At 46.2% G+C, this 14,684-nt stretch overlaps 1 protein-coding gene across 5 annotated transcripts in view; it reads left to right on the forward strand.

The window, feature by feature from the left end:
- The first annotated feature begins 12,104 nt into the window (after window positions 1–12,104).
- Window positions 12,105–14,684, forward strand: part of LOC119178100 (very long-chain specific acyl-CoA dehydrogenase, mitochondrial-like) — a 236,796-nt gene continuing 234,216 nt past the window's right edge. For 3 of the 5 annotated variants that reach the window (XR_012894667.1, XR_012894668.1, XM_075891514.1), the window contains exon 1: window positions 12,105–12,606. Coding sequence is in view for 2 of the 5 variants with exons in the window: in XM_075891514.1 (XP_075747629.1) it covers window positions 12,557–12,606 (50 nt within the window). In the remaining 3 variants the exon portion in view is untranslated. The remainder of the gene's footprint in view (window positions 12,607–14,684) is intronic. The other 2 variants (XM_037429261.2, XM_075891525.1) reach the window with 1 other exon arrangement.

Here is a 14,684-nt window from a genome sequence, read left to right on the forward strand (position 1 = left end):
TCTCGCCAGTTAGAGGTCACTTATACCAGATTGCGCTGTGCAGTTCCACAACTAAATTATTACCTTAACAAAGCTCGACTCAAGGCGTCACCGCTATGCATTTGGTGCAACGAAATTGAAACAATTGAACATTTCTTTTTATTCTGCCATCGTTATTCTTATCAGAGAAAAAGATTTTTAGTAGCCCCATTACAAAAGATAGGAATACAAGTAAATCTACCAGTAATTTTATCACTTGGCGGAACTTCATTTGGTTACTGCCACAGGGATGTATGCTCCACTGTGTTTGATTACATCAATGCAACTAAAAGATTACCATGCTAGTGAACCCCAACCTTTTCAGAGATTTAGTTTATAATTCGTAGTAATGTCTATCAAAAACAAGAGATGGTTTGACCGCTTGCTCAGCAAACATTTTTGTTTTTTTTTGGTAGTATTATTTTTGAACTACTTTTTCAGATTGGCTTTATTTTCATTTTAGTTTCATTTAAGTATCCTGCCGCCCGATTCTTGGCACAACCCCCTCTGTGAGCGAGCGCCATCCACAAGAGGTCATCATCATCATCATCATCATCATCATCATCATCATCATCATCACCATCACTAGAGTGCCCTCTAGTTAATTTTGGGAAACTCCATGGTTCCGACGACCGCCGCTTTCCAAGTGACCGCGATAATCTGGCAGGCACGGGAAATCTAGGAGGCGTTGACATGAGCCAGTGAGTTCAGTTCGGACTGTCACGGTGGACGGACGTGTTTTTTGAGCGCTCCCGATCGACTGCGCAGATGAGTTGTTTTGCATATTTTGAGCTTGTTTTTATAATTATAAGGCAGCAGTTCAAATCCCTGTAGCACTTACTTTATTGTACGGCTTCATCGGGGGTCAGTCACCAGGTATCTATTAGTTTGTGTGTGTTTGCTTTTTGTGTTTTTTGTTGTTGTTTTTCTTTTGCCACCCCGTGGGGGTGGTGCACGTACATTGAACACGCAATTTTTTGTAGTAGAGCTTAGACTTTCTTTTTTTCGTAGGGCAGGGTTCCAGTTTTGTAATTATCGTGTGAGACAAGTCATAGAACAATTGGTGTCGGAAAGACATGGTTAAAAAGACTGTGAAGTGTTCAGGATGTGGGGTTGGTTTTAAAGTGGACCCAAGTGTAGAAGCGGAAGGAGAAGAGGCTGACGCGAAGTGTAGGCAATGCGAGATCGAGGAAAAAATGGACAAAATGATGGTTACCCAGAGTGATATGCTGATGAGAATCACGAGCTGCAAACTGCGTTGGCGACAGAACAAGAGAAAACGAGGGCTATGGGAGAAAAGCTGAAGTCCGCCGAGGAAGCACTAGCCAAGGTAAACAGAGGAGCGGCCTAAGGAGAAAACAGAAGAGAACCGGCAACCAGAACTGCGGAGAAGAAAGAGCAAGCAAGTTTGAAAAAAACAGGTTCAGCCGGTTCATTTGTCGCAAGGCCCAGCTTCAGCGTGGTAGTGGTGGGGCTGGGAGGGAACAAAGCAGCTAGCGTCACAGGTGCAAGTAACCCCCAGGTGCAGGACACTCCAGCTGAAAAGTCACAGCATGTGATAATCGCCGGGGACTCGAATTTAAATCGATGCACAGAAGCCATCAAAGAGAGGGTAAGAGGTGACAAGAGGGTTGCAGTAGGGGCGTTCCCAGGACGCAAGCTGGAAGCAGTGATGAGGGAAGGGAGCGCAAAACTCAGAACTACAGCTGATAGACGAAACCTCATGATAATTTCAGGTGGTTTAAATGATGTCTTAAACGAAGATACAGCAGGACTAGCAACTACACTGGCAGAAGGCGTAGATGACATGCGCGCCACTTCTCCTGAGGTACAGGTAGCGATATGCACAATACCGGAGGTACCGGTGCGTGATGGCAACGTACAAAGAGCGGTTGTTAAGGCAAATCAAGAGATATGGCGGATGAGTCGAGAGAAAGTCTTTGAGGTGGTGGAAATAAACAGACAGGTGCATAGGTGGGGTGGTTTTCAACGAGACAGAATTCACTTCGCGTCGCGGTTCGGTCATGAGGTGGGTTGGCGACTTGCAGGACGCGCAGTAGCTTTTTTGGGGAGCAAGCGGGCCCTTCAGGGTGCAGGATAGCTAGTAACGAGGAAAACAACCAGGGAGACTCTTTGACATGTGGTATGGACAGATACGATTCCAAAGTGGCACCAGTATCTAAGATCGGTAGACTCCGGGGCAGAAACAAACGTAGCCACGAGCGCCGAGCCATTTCAGACATAGGGTATATTAACGTGCATGGCGCTAGGAACAGGCTGAAGTGGGTAGAGATAGAAGAACACCTAAGGGAGGAGAGACCGATGGTATACGGTTTTGTAGAAACACATCTCAGGGACATGAAACAACCTCCTAACATTGCGGACTACGCGTGGGAATATTGTAATAGAACAGAAGGCAGCAGAAAGGGGGTGGTATTGGGGCAGTCATTCATAAAAGTACAGACTGGCAAAGGGTCAAGCTGGAGTGCAAAGAACATTTATGGTTAAAAGGAAAAGTGTGAGGGCAAATGACGCTCCTTGGTTTCGTGTACTTGTGGACGGGAGCAAAGGCCAGAGAGGAAAACAAGGCAATGGTAGAGTGTATATCAAAGGACATTCAGGAGTTATTAGGAGAGTGCGTGATAATTATACTAGGAGATCTGAATGCACACATAGAAGATATAGATGTATGGGTATACCGACCCGACAGGCAAAATGATCATGGATATGTGTGAAAGGCTGGATTTGATCATTTCCAACAGTACCGAGAAGTGTGAAGGGCAAATAACATGGGAGGTAGGAAGGCTGCAGTCGACAATAGTTTACGTACTGATGTCACATAGGATGTATGATAAGCTCACAAGAATGCACATAGATGAAAGTGGCTTGAGAAGTCTGGCTAGTGATCACAAACGTATCAAGCTAAGTTTTGGAAGAGCAGTGACAGTAGGAAGGAGACAAGATGAGCAACTGCAGGAAAATTTTTATTCTTAAAGGCAAATTGAAATAGCCACTAAACAAATTGAGAAAGTAATCACTGAGGATAATAAAACAGTGTGGACATACACGAATATAATTAGACTGTTTGAGCAAGAGCTTGCTAAGACGCGTGACAAGTCGCCCCGGAAAAGAAGACACAAACCCAAACGTTGGTGGGATGAGGAAGTTAAGAGAGCCATAGCAGAACGTCAGGAAGCCTCTAGGGAACACAGACATGCTAAGCAGCGGGCTGAACCGACAGATGATGTTGAAAGAAAATGGGAAATCTTTCTAGGCTGTAGAAGAGATGCATCCCTTCTGACCAATGAAAAGATTAGAAGAAAGGGAGCCCAGTGGCTGGCAGAAGTACATAAAGAAGATAGAAAGGCAGCTGCGAAATTTTGGAACCATCTAAACTCCCTAAGAAATGAGACGAGCCTAGAGCAGAGGTTGATAACTACAGCTCAAGGTGCTAGGCTAGAAGGGGACGAAGCTATTGAATATTTAGGAACAAGGGTGAGAGAAAACTTTCAACATAGAAGTGCTTTATGCACCACAATTGACAAGGATGAATCAAGTGGCGCAATGGCTTCATTTTCACAACAAGAGTGGTAAAGGGCTGAGAAAGGGGTTCCTAGTAGTACATCAACAAACCCAGATGGCATTTCGATTATGCTGATAAAGACATTAGGTCTGAAGCCTAAGCAGGCTTTGAGAGAGGCAATGAGCAAAATAATAATTGATGGAGAAGTTCCCGATGAACGGAAACTTAGGAGGATGAGCATGATCTATAAATAAAAGGGGGACAAAGCTGACATAAACAACTACAATCCTATAACAGTGGCATCAGTGGTCTACAGGCTGGCGATACAGATTATAAAGGAAAGACAGCAGGCATGGATAGAGGATGAGGGGGTGCTGGAGGAACTGCAAAATGGGTTTCGGAAACACAGGAGCTTGGAAGACAATCTGTTCTCACTGACGGAGTGCATAGAAATAGCAGAAAAGGAACACAGACCCCTATGGCTAGCAATTTCGGATATCAAAGGAGCGTACGATAGCGTGGTCCAAGAGGAATTGTGGGGAATAGTGGACACACTAGGCGTGGAAGATGTCGTCACTAATTTTTTAAAGAATATCTATAAAAGTAACAAGGTAGTTATAAAGTGGGAAAAACAGGTATCCAAGCACACAGAGGTGAAACGGGGGCTTAGGCAGGGGTGTCCCCTGTCACCCTTGTTATTCATGATGTACCTACAAGGATTAGAGGCCAAATTAGAGGGAAATGGACTGGGCTTCAACCTCTCTTTCGTCAAACAAGGAAAACTCACTGAAGCAACTCACTGATAGCGAAGGTAGTAAGCTTAGAATACAGGAGGTCACGCTAGAGATAACAGATAAATACAAATATCTGGTCGTATGGATAAACAATGGGGCAGAGCACCTAAGGGAAGACGAATTATACGTGTCGACTAAAGGTAACAGGAATGCAGCGGTAATGAAAAACAGGGCACCGTGGAATTACAACAGGTCTTATGTTGTGAGAGGAATATGGAAAGGAGTCATGGTTCCTGGTCTGACTTTCGGCATTGTGGTCTTGTGCAAGAGATCAGAAGTTCAAGCCAGATTAGAACTTAAGCAACGTGGAATAGGTAGGCTTGCCTTAGGAGCTCACGGGAATACACTAAATCTGGGAGTACAAGGTGATATGGGATGGACATCATTTGAGGGCAGGGAAGCGAGCAGCAAGATAAACTTTGAGAAGCGATTGAGAGAAATGGGGGAGGAGCGTTGGGCTATAAAGGTGTTCAGCTACTTGTACATGAAGAATGTCGATACAAAATGGCAGAAGCAAACCAGAAAATTGACTGGCAAATACTTGGAAAACAGCAGGGGGCCAAAGCAAAAAACAATTATCGATTAAGAAGAAGGTGCAGGAAGCTCAGACAGATATGTGGAGAATCGCATGATTAAGAAGTCCGCACTAGAGATCTATCGAACTTTTAAGCAGGAAATAGCCAAGGAAAGGATCAATGATAATTCTCGGGGTAGTTCTCTACTGTTTGAGGCCAGGACGGGAGTATCGCGAACAAAGACATATCGGGCCAAATACGAAGGGGTAGACACGGTATGCAGTGCGTGTGGAGAGGAAGAAGAAACTGCCGAACTCTTGATAATGTTCTGTAAAGGGCTTCACCCTGTAGTTCAGGTTGATGGTCAGAGTTTTTCAAAGCACTAGGGTTTAGGGACCGTGAGGGCGAAATAGACTTTAAGCGCGTAGAATTAAGGCAGAGACTGCTGCGCCGCGCGGCGCACAAACTACCCCCACACAAAAACGGCTGCTGCGCCGCATGGAAGTGACGTCATGCATTTTCCGGTTAGGTGCTTTGTTTGAATAGTCGGGAGTGGCTGGCGGTACGTCTAGGCATAACAATAAAAGCTGTTAAAATTACGTCCAAACAAAAAAGTGAACAAAAATATTAGTTAGATTTACCGTGACAACAATACAAAAACGGCTTGTTTGTCTTCTCAATGTATTGGCAATTGTGGCATAGTTCATTCTTTCGTCGGCTCTCACGCGCGTCGGACGCAAGAATCATGTGTTCCGTAGGAGCGGCGTTTGCGGCACATACTAGCTGCGGTAACAGGATGACCGAAGACCAAGACGCAGGATATGAGATTATTTTGCCACCACTGCCCAAGGGACGCGTCGCGCAAAACACCGTGTTTTTACAGGGTGATGTGCGCGGCAGACCGTATCGAGTCGAAGATTTCCGAGACGCGCTCGGACCTACAGGACTGCTGCCGGAGGTGTTGGCCCTGGGGGCCTACCAGATAAATCATGTCTGGGCAGTCACCATGAACAACGCGGACGCTACGAAACGCTTGCTGGACGAGAAGGAGCTGAAAGTCAAGGGCCGACGCTGCATCATCGAGACCCCCAGGATCAGCAGGTGCGGCTGCGTCTTCATTGGCTGCTGTACGGCGTCAACGATGAAGACGTGCGAACGGCGTTGGCGGCTTTTGGGAAGGTCGTACAAGTCACAAGGGAGCAATGGCGTGTTCAAGGTGTCAGCGACAAGGGTTCAACCACACGGACTGTGCTTCTTAAGCTCAAGAGTGGCGTGAAGGTTGAAGATCTTCCGCATCAAATCAGGGTGGCTGGTGAACTGGCACTTGTGGTTGCACCTGGTCGGCCAATGCAGTGTCTGCGCTGCCAAGGTACCGGCCATGTTAGAAGAGAGTGTAAGGTACCCCGATGCTCGCGTTGTCGGCGGTTCGGCCACAGCGAAGATGCGTGCATGCGCACGTACGCATCGGCTATCGGACCAGCCGAAGGTGAAGACACAGCAGAGTTGGTGATGGACGTGACCGAGGCTGAAGACGCGGCGAAAGGCGCGGGCGACGTGGTGAACCCAGAAGCTTCAACAGGTACAGTTACACCGACTAGTTCGTGGTGATGAACCAGCAGCCAAAGCAGACATAGCATCTGGGGAGGTGGTTACTCAAGAGCCAGCCGGCCAAACCGAAGAAGGCTTCACAAGCACCCCATCGAAGGAGCCTGAGCCGGGTGAATTAACCGAACTTCCAGTGTCGTGCGAGAGTATCAGTGGTGGGGCGCCAAGCAAAAGACCCCGTGAGCAGTCTGCAGGACGGCGTGAGGCGTCCAGCGAAAAGCAAGAAGAGGGGCCACCTGCGAAGGCGGCAACTTCGTTCAGACGCAGCAGCACAAGGCTGCGTCCCAACCCGATATCGGACAATCACTGGCCACCTTTGTCCTCCAGTGGCACGGGTCCACCTGGAGGCTCCGAAGATGTCTAGCTCTATGCTAGACGCCGAAGGTAAGCACCATGCCCCGGGCTAACTTCTTAACTATGTAGACATGGCTGTTGTACCGAAACTTAGAGTGGCAACGTTAAATGTTCGAGGTCTTGCCGCCAAGCGGAAACAGAGCCAGGTCTACAGGCTGCTCGTGGATCATGATTCAGATATACTAGCTGTACAAGAAACAAAAGTAGACGGTGAGGAGGAGGCCCGGGCCTGGTGCTGAGGTTCACGACGCGTTACTACGCAATTGTAACTCAAGCAATAGGCACTTCTGCAGGCTGTGTTTTGTTCATTAAGAAGGTACCGGGTCTGGTAGTGCAAGATACCTTTTCTAGCCCGTCTGGTAGATTGGTTTCCTGTGATTTAGTATTCAATGAATGTCAGTGGCGTATAGTGTGTATTTATGCACCAACCATTTGCGAGGAGCGAGCAATGTTTTTTTCCAGCCTAAAGCAGCACTTCACTTTGGAAAGGAAATATGTATTACTGGGTGATTTTAACTGCGTCCTCAATGGGCGAGATCGAGCAAACGGACGCGCCATTTACGATAAAAGTAGTAGGACGCTAGCGGACGTAGTTACTGAATTCGAGTTAGGAGACGTGGGCAGCTGTATGGAGGGAACGCGGGATGTGCGTTTCACACATTTTCAGGGGAATAGCCATGCGCGTCTTGATCGCATTTACGTGTCGCTTGAATTAATAGCCCACTGTAAGGCATATGCTGTCTACCCAATACACTTCAGTGATCATTGTTTAGTTAAATGTGATATGGGAGAGAAAACAAAAGGTGGAACTTTCTCATGGGAGCTGTGGAAGATGAATTCCACTTTGATCACTGACGAGTATTTCTTAAATCAGGTAATGAACTGTATCAATGAAATAAAAATGGATGATGAAGTTAAACTTGCAGAACAATGGGAAGAGTTCAAGCAGCGAATAAAAATAAAAGCTATTGATCGTTCTTGCGCATTGAGTTACGAAAGGAAAAAGAAAGAAAAGAACTCCGAAAGACTTTGGAAAGACTAATAGACTTGGAGTGCAAACAACCGGGAGAGTATAAAACTGACATACGCAATATTAAGCAGAAACTTGCTCTGTTTGACGAGGAACGCTACCGCGGTGCTCTCGTCCGTGCTAGGGCTGAGGCATTAGCGGCTGGAGAGACGCCGACCAAAAGAGCGTTAGGCGTGGAGAAAACGAACGCTCGACGGAATCATATCGAAAAAATAGAGAAGGACGGTCACGAAGTAACCGATACGGACAGCATTTTATCCGTATTTTCAAGTCATTTTGAAAACCTTTTTGCGTGTAGACAGGTAAACCTAGAATGATTTAAAGACGAATATTTAGGACGCATGCCGCAAGTGAATGAGGAAGTGCAAAACGCTTTGGAATTATCTATATCTGCATCTGAAGTTGAACGGGCGATTGATAAGTTAAATCCCGGGAAATCTCCAGGACCAGATGGTCTTTGTGCCAAGTGGTACAAATGTTTTAAAAGTGAATTGTCTTCAATACTTGCGGGCGTATTTAATGAGGCATATCAGGAAAAGAAATTGCCACCATCCTTTGGTGAATCGCGTACCGTTCTGATTCCGAAAACAGATGAGGTTGAAAAGCTCAGGCACGTCACAGCGTACAGGCCAATCGCACTAACAAATGTAGACTACAAAATATTAATGAAAATTTTGGCAGCTAGACTTCAGTCAGTTATAAAAGATATCGTTGGTCCACACCAAACGTGTGGAATCAAAGGGCGGTCAATAGCTACAAATGTTCATAAAATGCGATCCGTGCTCGAATGTGTTGACACCAGTCAAGCTCGTGTGGCCATACTTCAGCTGGATCTGGAGAAAGCGTTTGATTGCGTTGCCCACGCTCTTTTGTTTGCAGTATTGGAGCACATTAATGTTGGTAAGATAATTATTGACGGATTAGCCATGGCATACCGGAATGGTAGTACGAGACTAATTATTAACAAGACATTGGGCCCCCCCCCCATTAGAATTGAGCGCTCAGTGCGTCAAGGTTGCCCTGTTAGTCCACTTTTGTTTTGCATCTATATTGAAACTTTATGTAGGTCGATATTGCATAATGACATCATTAATGGGTTTAGAGTACAATCTTCAGAGGTCAAGCTACTCGCATACGCTGATGATGTTGCTATTTGTAGCACTTCCTATGTAGGTATTGAAGAATCAATCAGAGTTTCTAAATCTTTCGCCGAAGTTACAGGAAGCCACATAAACTGGGGTAAATGCCTCGGCTTCTGGCATGGATATTGGCCTTCAACACCAGAATTTTTTGCAGCAATTAAATGGACAAGAACGCCAGTTAAATATCTCGGAGTACCGCTTGAGTCATACAAAAGTACTGATGAATATTGGACACAGCAAACGAAAGAAATTAAAGAGAAAGCGAATAGGTGGAATGCAACCTATCTGTCCATGTTTGCTAGGGCTACTGCATGCAACTGGTTTTTTGTGTCAAAGCTGTGGTATGTGATGCAAGTGCTGTACTGTTCCCGGGTCAATGTGCAAAAATTACATCGGGTGTTTGCAGTATTTGTGTGGGGTTCTAACTGGGAAAGGTGCAGTCGCACGAATTTGTTTAGACGGGTGAAGTGTGGAGGCCTTTGGCTAGGACATCTGTTTATCAAGCAGTTAGTAAATAGGTTTTTCTTTTTTCGCGAGACAAGAGGTCCTTTCCTACTAACAGTGTGTCAAACAAGACTAAGTAGACTGTTGCCCGAGTTTGTTGTGAGCACTCATGTTACCACAGGGGCTGTGCAAGGATACATGAAGGAAGTTGCGGCCAGCGTGCGGTTTTTGTGTGTTCGGTCTTCAACTGACTACCTGTGGTCTGTTGGAAAGAAAAAAACTGTACAAAGATTTATGTGACACGATGCTCCCCATCCCATTGTACAGAGCGCTATATACAGAACGCAAGGGCCAGAATGTACTTAAACGAGTTAAAAAAATGCCAGCAGCTCCAAGTGCGAAAACGTTCTTTTTCAAATTACACACTGGAACACTTCCTGTAAGAACCTTCCTAGAGGAGCGTGGGTTTTATATGCCTTGGGGATCTCACTTTCTGATCTGTAAGAAACCGGAAACTATTGACCATGTTTTTCTGCACTGTTGGGAAGGAGTTTATTTTTGGGACGTATTACAAAGGACAATCAAAAAAGAGTTCCCGTTAGATCCTCATGGGATCAGGTATTTGGATATAGAGAATGATGATGGATTACCTTTCGATTTTATTATGATGACTGCCTTGCACAGTATATGGCGCTCTAGAATGGCTGGATTTCATTGTGACCCAGACAGAAGACCAGCAAGAGAGTATTTTAAAGAAAGCATCTCAAGATTACTCGAGGTAGTAAGAACAGATGAATGTGTACCTTTATGGGTAGAAAGGGTAGAAGCCCACTGACCATGAAGGAATTCTAGAACGTGATGTTAGTTATTTTCCAGTTTTTTGTATTGCTCAATGTGAATTGTAATATATTAAGTGTAGCAACCCGCATGTGAAGTTTACCGGAAATAAAGAAAAAAAAAGCAATTGTGGCATAGTTGGTTAAAGCAACAGATCAACTGGTGAGGTCGGTGGTTCAAGTCCCATTGCAGTTGTCCATACTTTGTTTTTTTTTTTCGTTCACGCATGTATTGTTTTAACATTTGCACCTCCTCATCAGCCTGACTTGCTGCTGGTGGTGGTCCCGTCCACAGGCTCTTTAATATCGGATATTCGATGACTCTTGCAGGATTGACTATATTTATTATTATATAGTGTTTTGCGAATTAGTGCTCTTAATCGGCGAGACACCAAAAGACAAAAAACTCGAAAGCAGCTGGTTGCATTGGTTTCTTCGGCACAGGTGTCAGGAATGTTGATCTCCACGGTTTATCAAAGTTTTGATGACAGGAAGGTGCACTGCAACGTAGTCTCGGGCAACTTTTTTTATGTCGCTCAGTGTATCATCACCTGACGAGGTAACCAGCAGGCCGCTTTCTTCAAAAATACTGACATGTCACCGTGATGTTCTGGGCGATCAGCACTTGATAAGCGATGCCCAAGGGCAAATGCCAACGGCGTTAGCCCATCAAACTACAAAACAGCTTGTCTGTCTTGCTGAATAACACGCGCGGCCTGTGACAGCACGGGAGCATTAACGTAGCAACGGATGAGAACGGCCGTACATGTTCGCACTTGACAAAACAGACGGCAGTGCAGTAGCTCTGGCCTTCGGAGATCACAGGCTTCGTAAGAACATTACAATAAAGTTGTTTCCATCCATCCTATGAACACTTCACCGACGCACTGGGGTTTCATGCATGTGCGTCCGGTCAGTCACACGTGAACTGTGCGAAAGCATTTATTTCATCGTCGACCTTGTCCTTCGCGACAAGCAAAACTCGGCAGCAAGAGCACTTTTACCTTTGAGAACACCACGCTTGGCATTGCAATATAGAAAATGCAGTACGTCCAACAACTGTAATCCGCACATCATACTGAGAAACTTTGTGGCGAACACACTCAGCTGAAGCTGCGGCGCGGTGGACGGCCGCGCTAGCTTCAACCACCAGGTTCAACTAAGCATCCAGCAATCACATGAAGCAGCGACGACACTCCAGTCCTCCTAGGGAGTGGCCTAGGCCATGGCCACGATTTCATTGGAGTTTTCACCACCTACCACACGACCTAACGCATCGCAGGCGGCTACCATTTCGCAGTGTTTACCTTTCGCAGCCGCAGCGCCCATGGCGCCCCCTGTACTTCAAATACTTGTTATACTTATTTAAATAACAAACCTAGACTAAATGACTCGTTAAACATCTGATCAAAAAACTCTTGTAGGTTCAACGCAATACACACGAATAATTTACACAATTACCTGGCTTTAGGTAAAAATTTTTAAAGGGACGTCACTTTTGTGCGGTGCAGAAGCCACTCTTGTGTGAGGCTGGCTGCTGCTCCGCGTGGTGCAGAAGACGCTGCCTAGAATTAACTAAAAAAAAGTTATCTGATTGGTGGCTAAAGTCAAGACACGAGTGAAAATTGAACCCTTTGCTGCAAAGTACGAATCATCGACCTCACTATTTAAGGAAAGAAATTAAATTTAGTTTTTGATTCATTAAGTATTACGGCTTGGTGGCGCTAGCCACCACTAATCTAAAGGATACAACCATAACCATCCATCCAACTATTCATCCATCCATCCTATCACTTAGCTGCGCCTTTTGTTGACTTGTGTGCTTCTTTCTAGTACAACCAAGTTACCGAAAAAAAAAACAACAACTCTTATCTAAAAGCGTGGAGAGCAGCGCTTGTTGGTTGTACTTGTACCTAGTATGTGCGGCTACTGCATGATTAGAAGATAGCGCAAAAATTCACAGGATATACAGAAAGGTGCGGAGGAAGCAAAGAAGACGGGAATGCATCCCTACACTTTGTAGTCCAATGAACTGCAAAAGTGAAACTGAACCACATGACTGAACTAGATAGACTACAAAATAATGATGATAGTGACTTCGTCGTCTAGCTTACAGAATAACGTTGGGACATGTTCAGTCGTCTGGGCAAGTCTGAACATTGTGGGTGGTAGGTGCTGTGTGGTTTCGTCCTTCGTGTCGCAGCAGAGCACCGGGGTTTGTTGACAGCGGCAGTGCAGTGCACGGAGCACTGCAGTTCTCCTACTTGAGCGTCGTCCCAGGAAGAAGAACCTCCGATGGCTTCGATGCGACGAGCGGCTTGGTTCACCGGCATGCGCGTCTGCGCGTACGTATATTGCCTCGCCTGCATCCGCCAGCCACAACTTACAAATGAAGCAAGCCGAATAAGAGTTGATGCTTTTTTATATTTTTGTTATATATATAGGGCAAAAGGTGAGGCATTCCACCTTCTTCGTCATACCCGGAAATTGACTGTCGGCTGCTTCAATCCAAAAAGACTACCGCATTCACGGTGTTTGCTACAGTCGCTCAGCTGGGCATATTCAGCTTGTGTATGTCGAATTTGCACTGTAAGCAAGACCAGCTGGCTATGTATGTGCCTCACATTATGATGGCCTTGGGAAGTCCTGGCAGGACAACAGTTTATTGTCTTCTTTTCGTGATGAGAGTTGCTTCATGGTATTTAATCGCACGAGTGTTATGACAGCTGCGCAAGATTGCAGAACATACACCCGGCACAATAAAATGTATATGCCCGCTCCAATGAAAGACACAAAAATACCGGGACCAGGCTACCTTGGGCCCCGCTAGTTAATGACAGACGGTGCATCTACCGAGGGGGGGGGGGGGGGGGGGGTGCATGTCAAATTGCCTAGTAAGAAAAATTACCAGGCGGAGCCCCCCCTCCCCCTTCAACAGTCAGGAGTCGCCACTGTCGTTTGTACAGTGGGTAATGGTGAATTGAGGCGAAATTTTACTTCTGCTCTCTGTCATTCTCAGGTCCTTGAAGGAGCAAGGCCTCTCCCAATCTCCAGTTTGTCTTATGATTCCGTGTTCTCCGCTAAATTTTGTCACTCTATTTAGTTCTCTGCCTTCCTCGACTGTGTCTCTCGGTAACAATTCTGTTGGTCTTACTGTCCACCAGTTATCTCTTCTATGCATTCGTCTGTTCACCTGCCCGCGGTGCCATCTGTGATGTTATGTTTGAGTTCAGAATTCGCCCCAGAAAGAATGACGCAGCACGCATGTGAACAAGCACATGTAGAGTGTATTTACACACGTGAATTACATAAAAGACTTGATGAACACGTTTAAAAATTCATATCATGTCCGCTACGCGCGAGAGTCGCAAGATGTTCATGCGGTTCATAGTCGACGACAAAGTAGCTGATAATGTCACCGAGTCAAATTGTCAGGTGTCCTATGACGTAGCTCGGTGAGCGACGTGATCACATAGAGGCGCGGCCGCTGATATGGAGTTCCGGCCCACTGGAACTGCTCCACGAAGACGTACTCAGCCCAGCGTGCTCGTAGCCGAACCCTGAGTGCGACCATTGGTACAGAGCGGCAGGTCTTGACCCTGCCTCGTACCTGATCCCTGACTCCATCCTCCTCTCGTGGTTGAACAGGCAGGAGTGCTTCGATTACGCCGAGGCACCAGGCAGTGGGCTTGCGGTTTCTCCCATAGACCGGACGCCCAGCAAAGGAGACAGCGCTGGAACCTTCCCATGCCCGCGCGCAGCTATCGGACTGCCGCACTTTTTCGAGCCACAGACCCACTAGATAGCCATCCTCTTCACCACCGCACGGCACATACACGATTCGCCCCCGCACGGTGCACAAATTTAAAAAGTTGCACAAGCCATCACCGAGTCGCCACCGCATGGCACACTGTTGTTCTGGCATAACCTAAGCCGCACATCTCCATATCATCACACTGTCCTCAGATCTCTCTATGTTACTCCTATCATCCGCATCCCCATATCATCACACTACCCCCTATTTCAAGAAAGTTGGTCACGACAATTCTAGAGAGAGGAGAGCGGGAAAGAGTTTATGCACAGCACGTTTTGAGTTTGTTTGGTTAGTTTCTTTTTTCATGTTAAGCCTGACTCGTATAGTTAGCTCCTACGTTGTCGCAGCCTTTTATGTGCTGCACATAATACGAATATTCTTGTATAGCATGCTCGATCTCAACACCCTGTTGTTGAGGTTCTGGAAGAATTCAAGTGCTGTAGTGGCTGTTGATCCGATTGCACAATGAAAGGCTTTCCATACAGGTAAATATTGAACTTCTGTATGGCCCATACAAGTGCGAGACATTCCCGCTCGATTGTAGAACAGCGGGTCTTCCTACGCAACAGGTTACGACTAGCGTAAGCGACAGGGTGTAGCGCTTGATTG

Source organism: Rhipicephalus microplus, chromosome 1 (assembly GCF_043290135.1).
Source record: "Rhipicephalus microplus isolate Deutch F79 chromosome 1, USDA_Rmic, whole genome shotgun sequence".
Classification (NCBI taxonomy): Eukaryota; Metazoa; Arthropoda; class Arachnida; order Ixodida; family Ixodidae; genus Rhipicephalus; species Rhipicephalus microplus.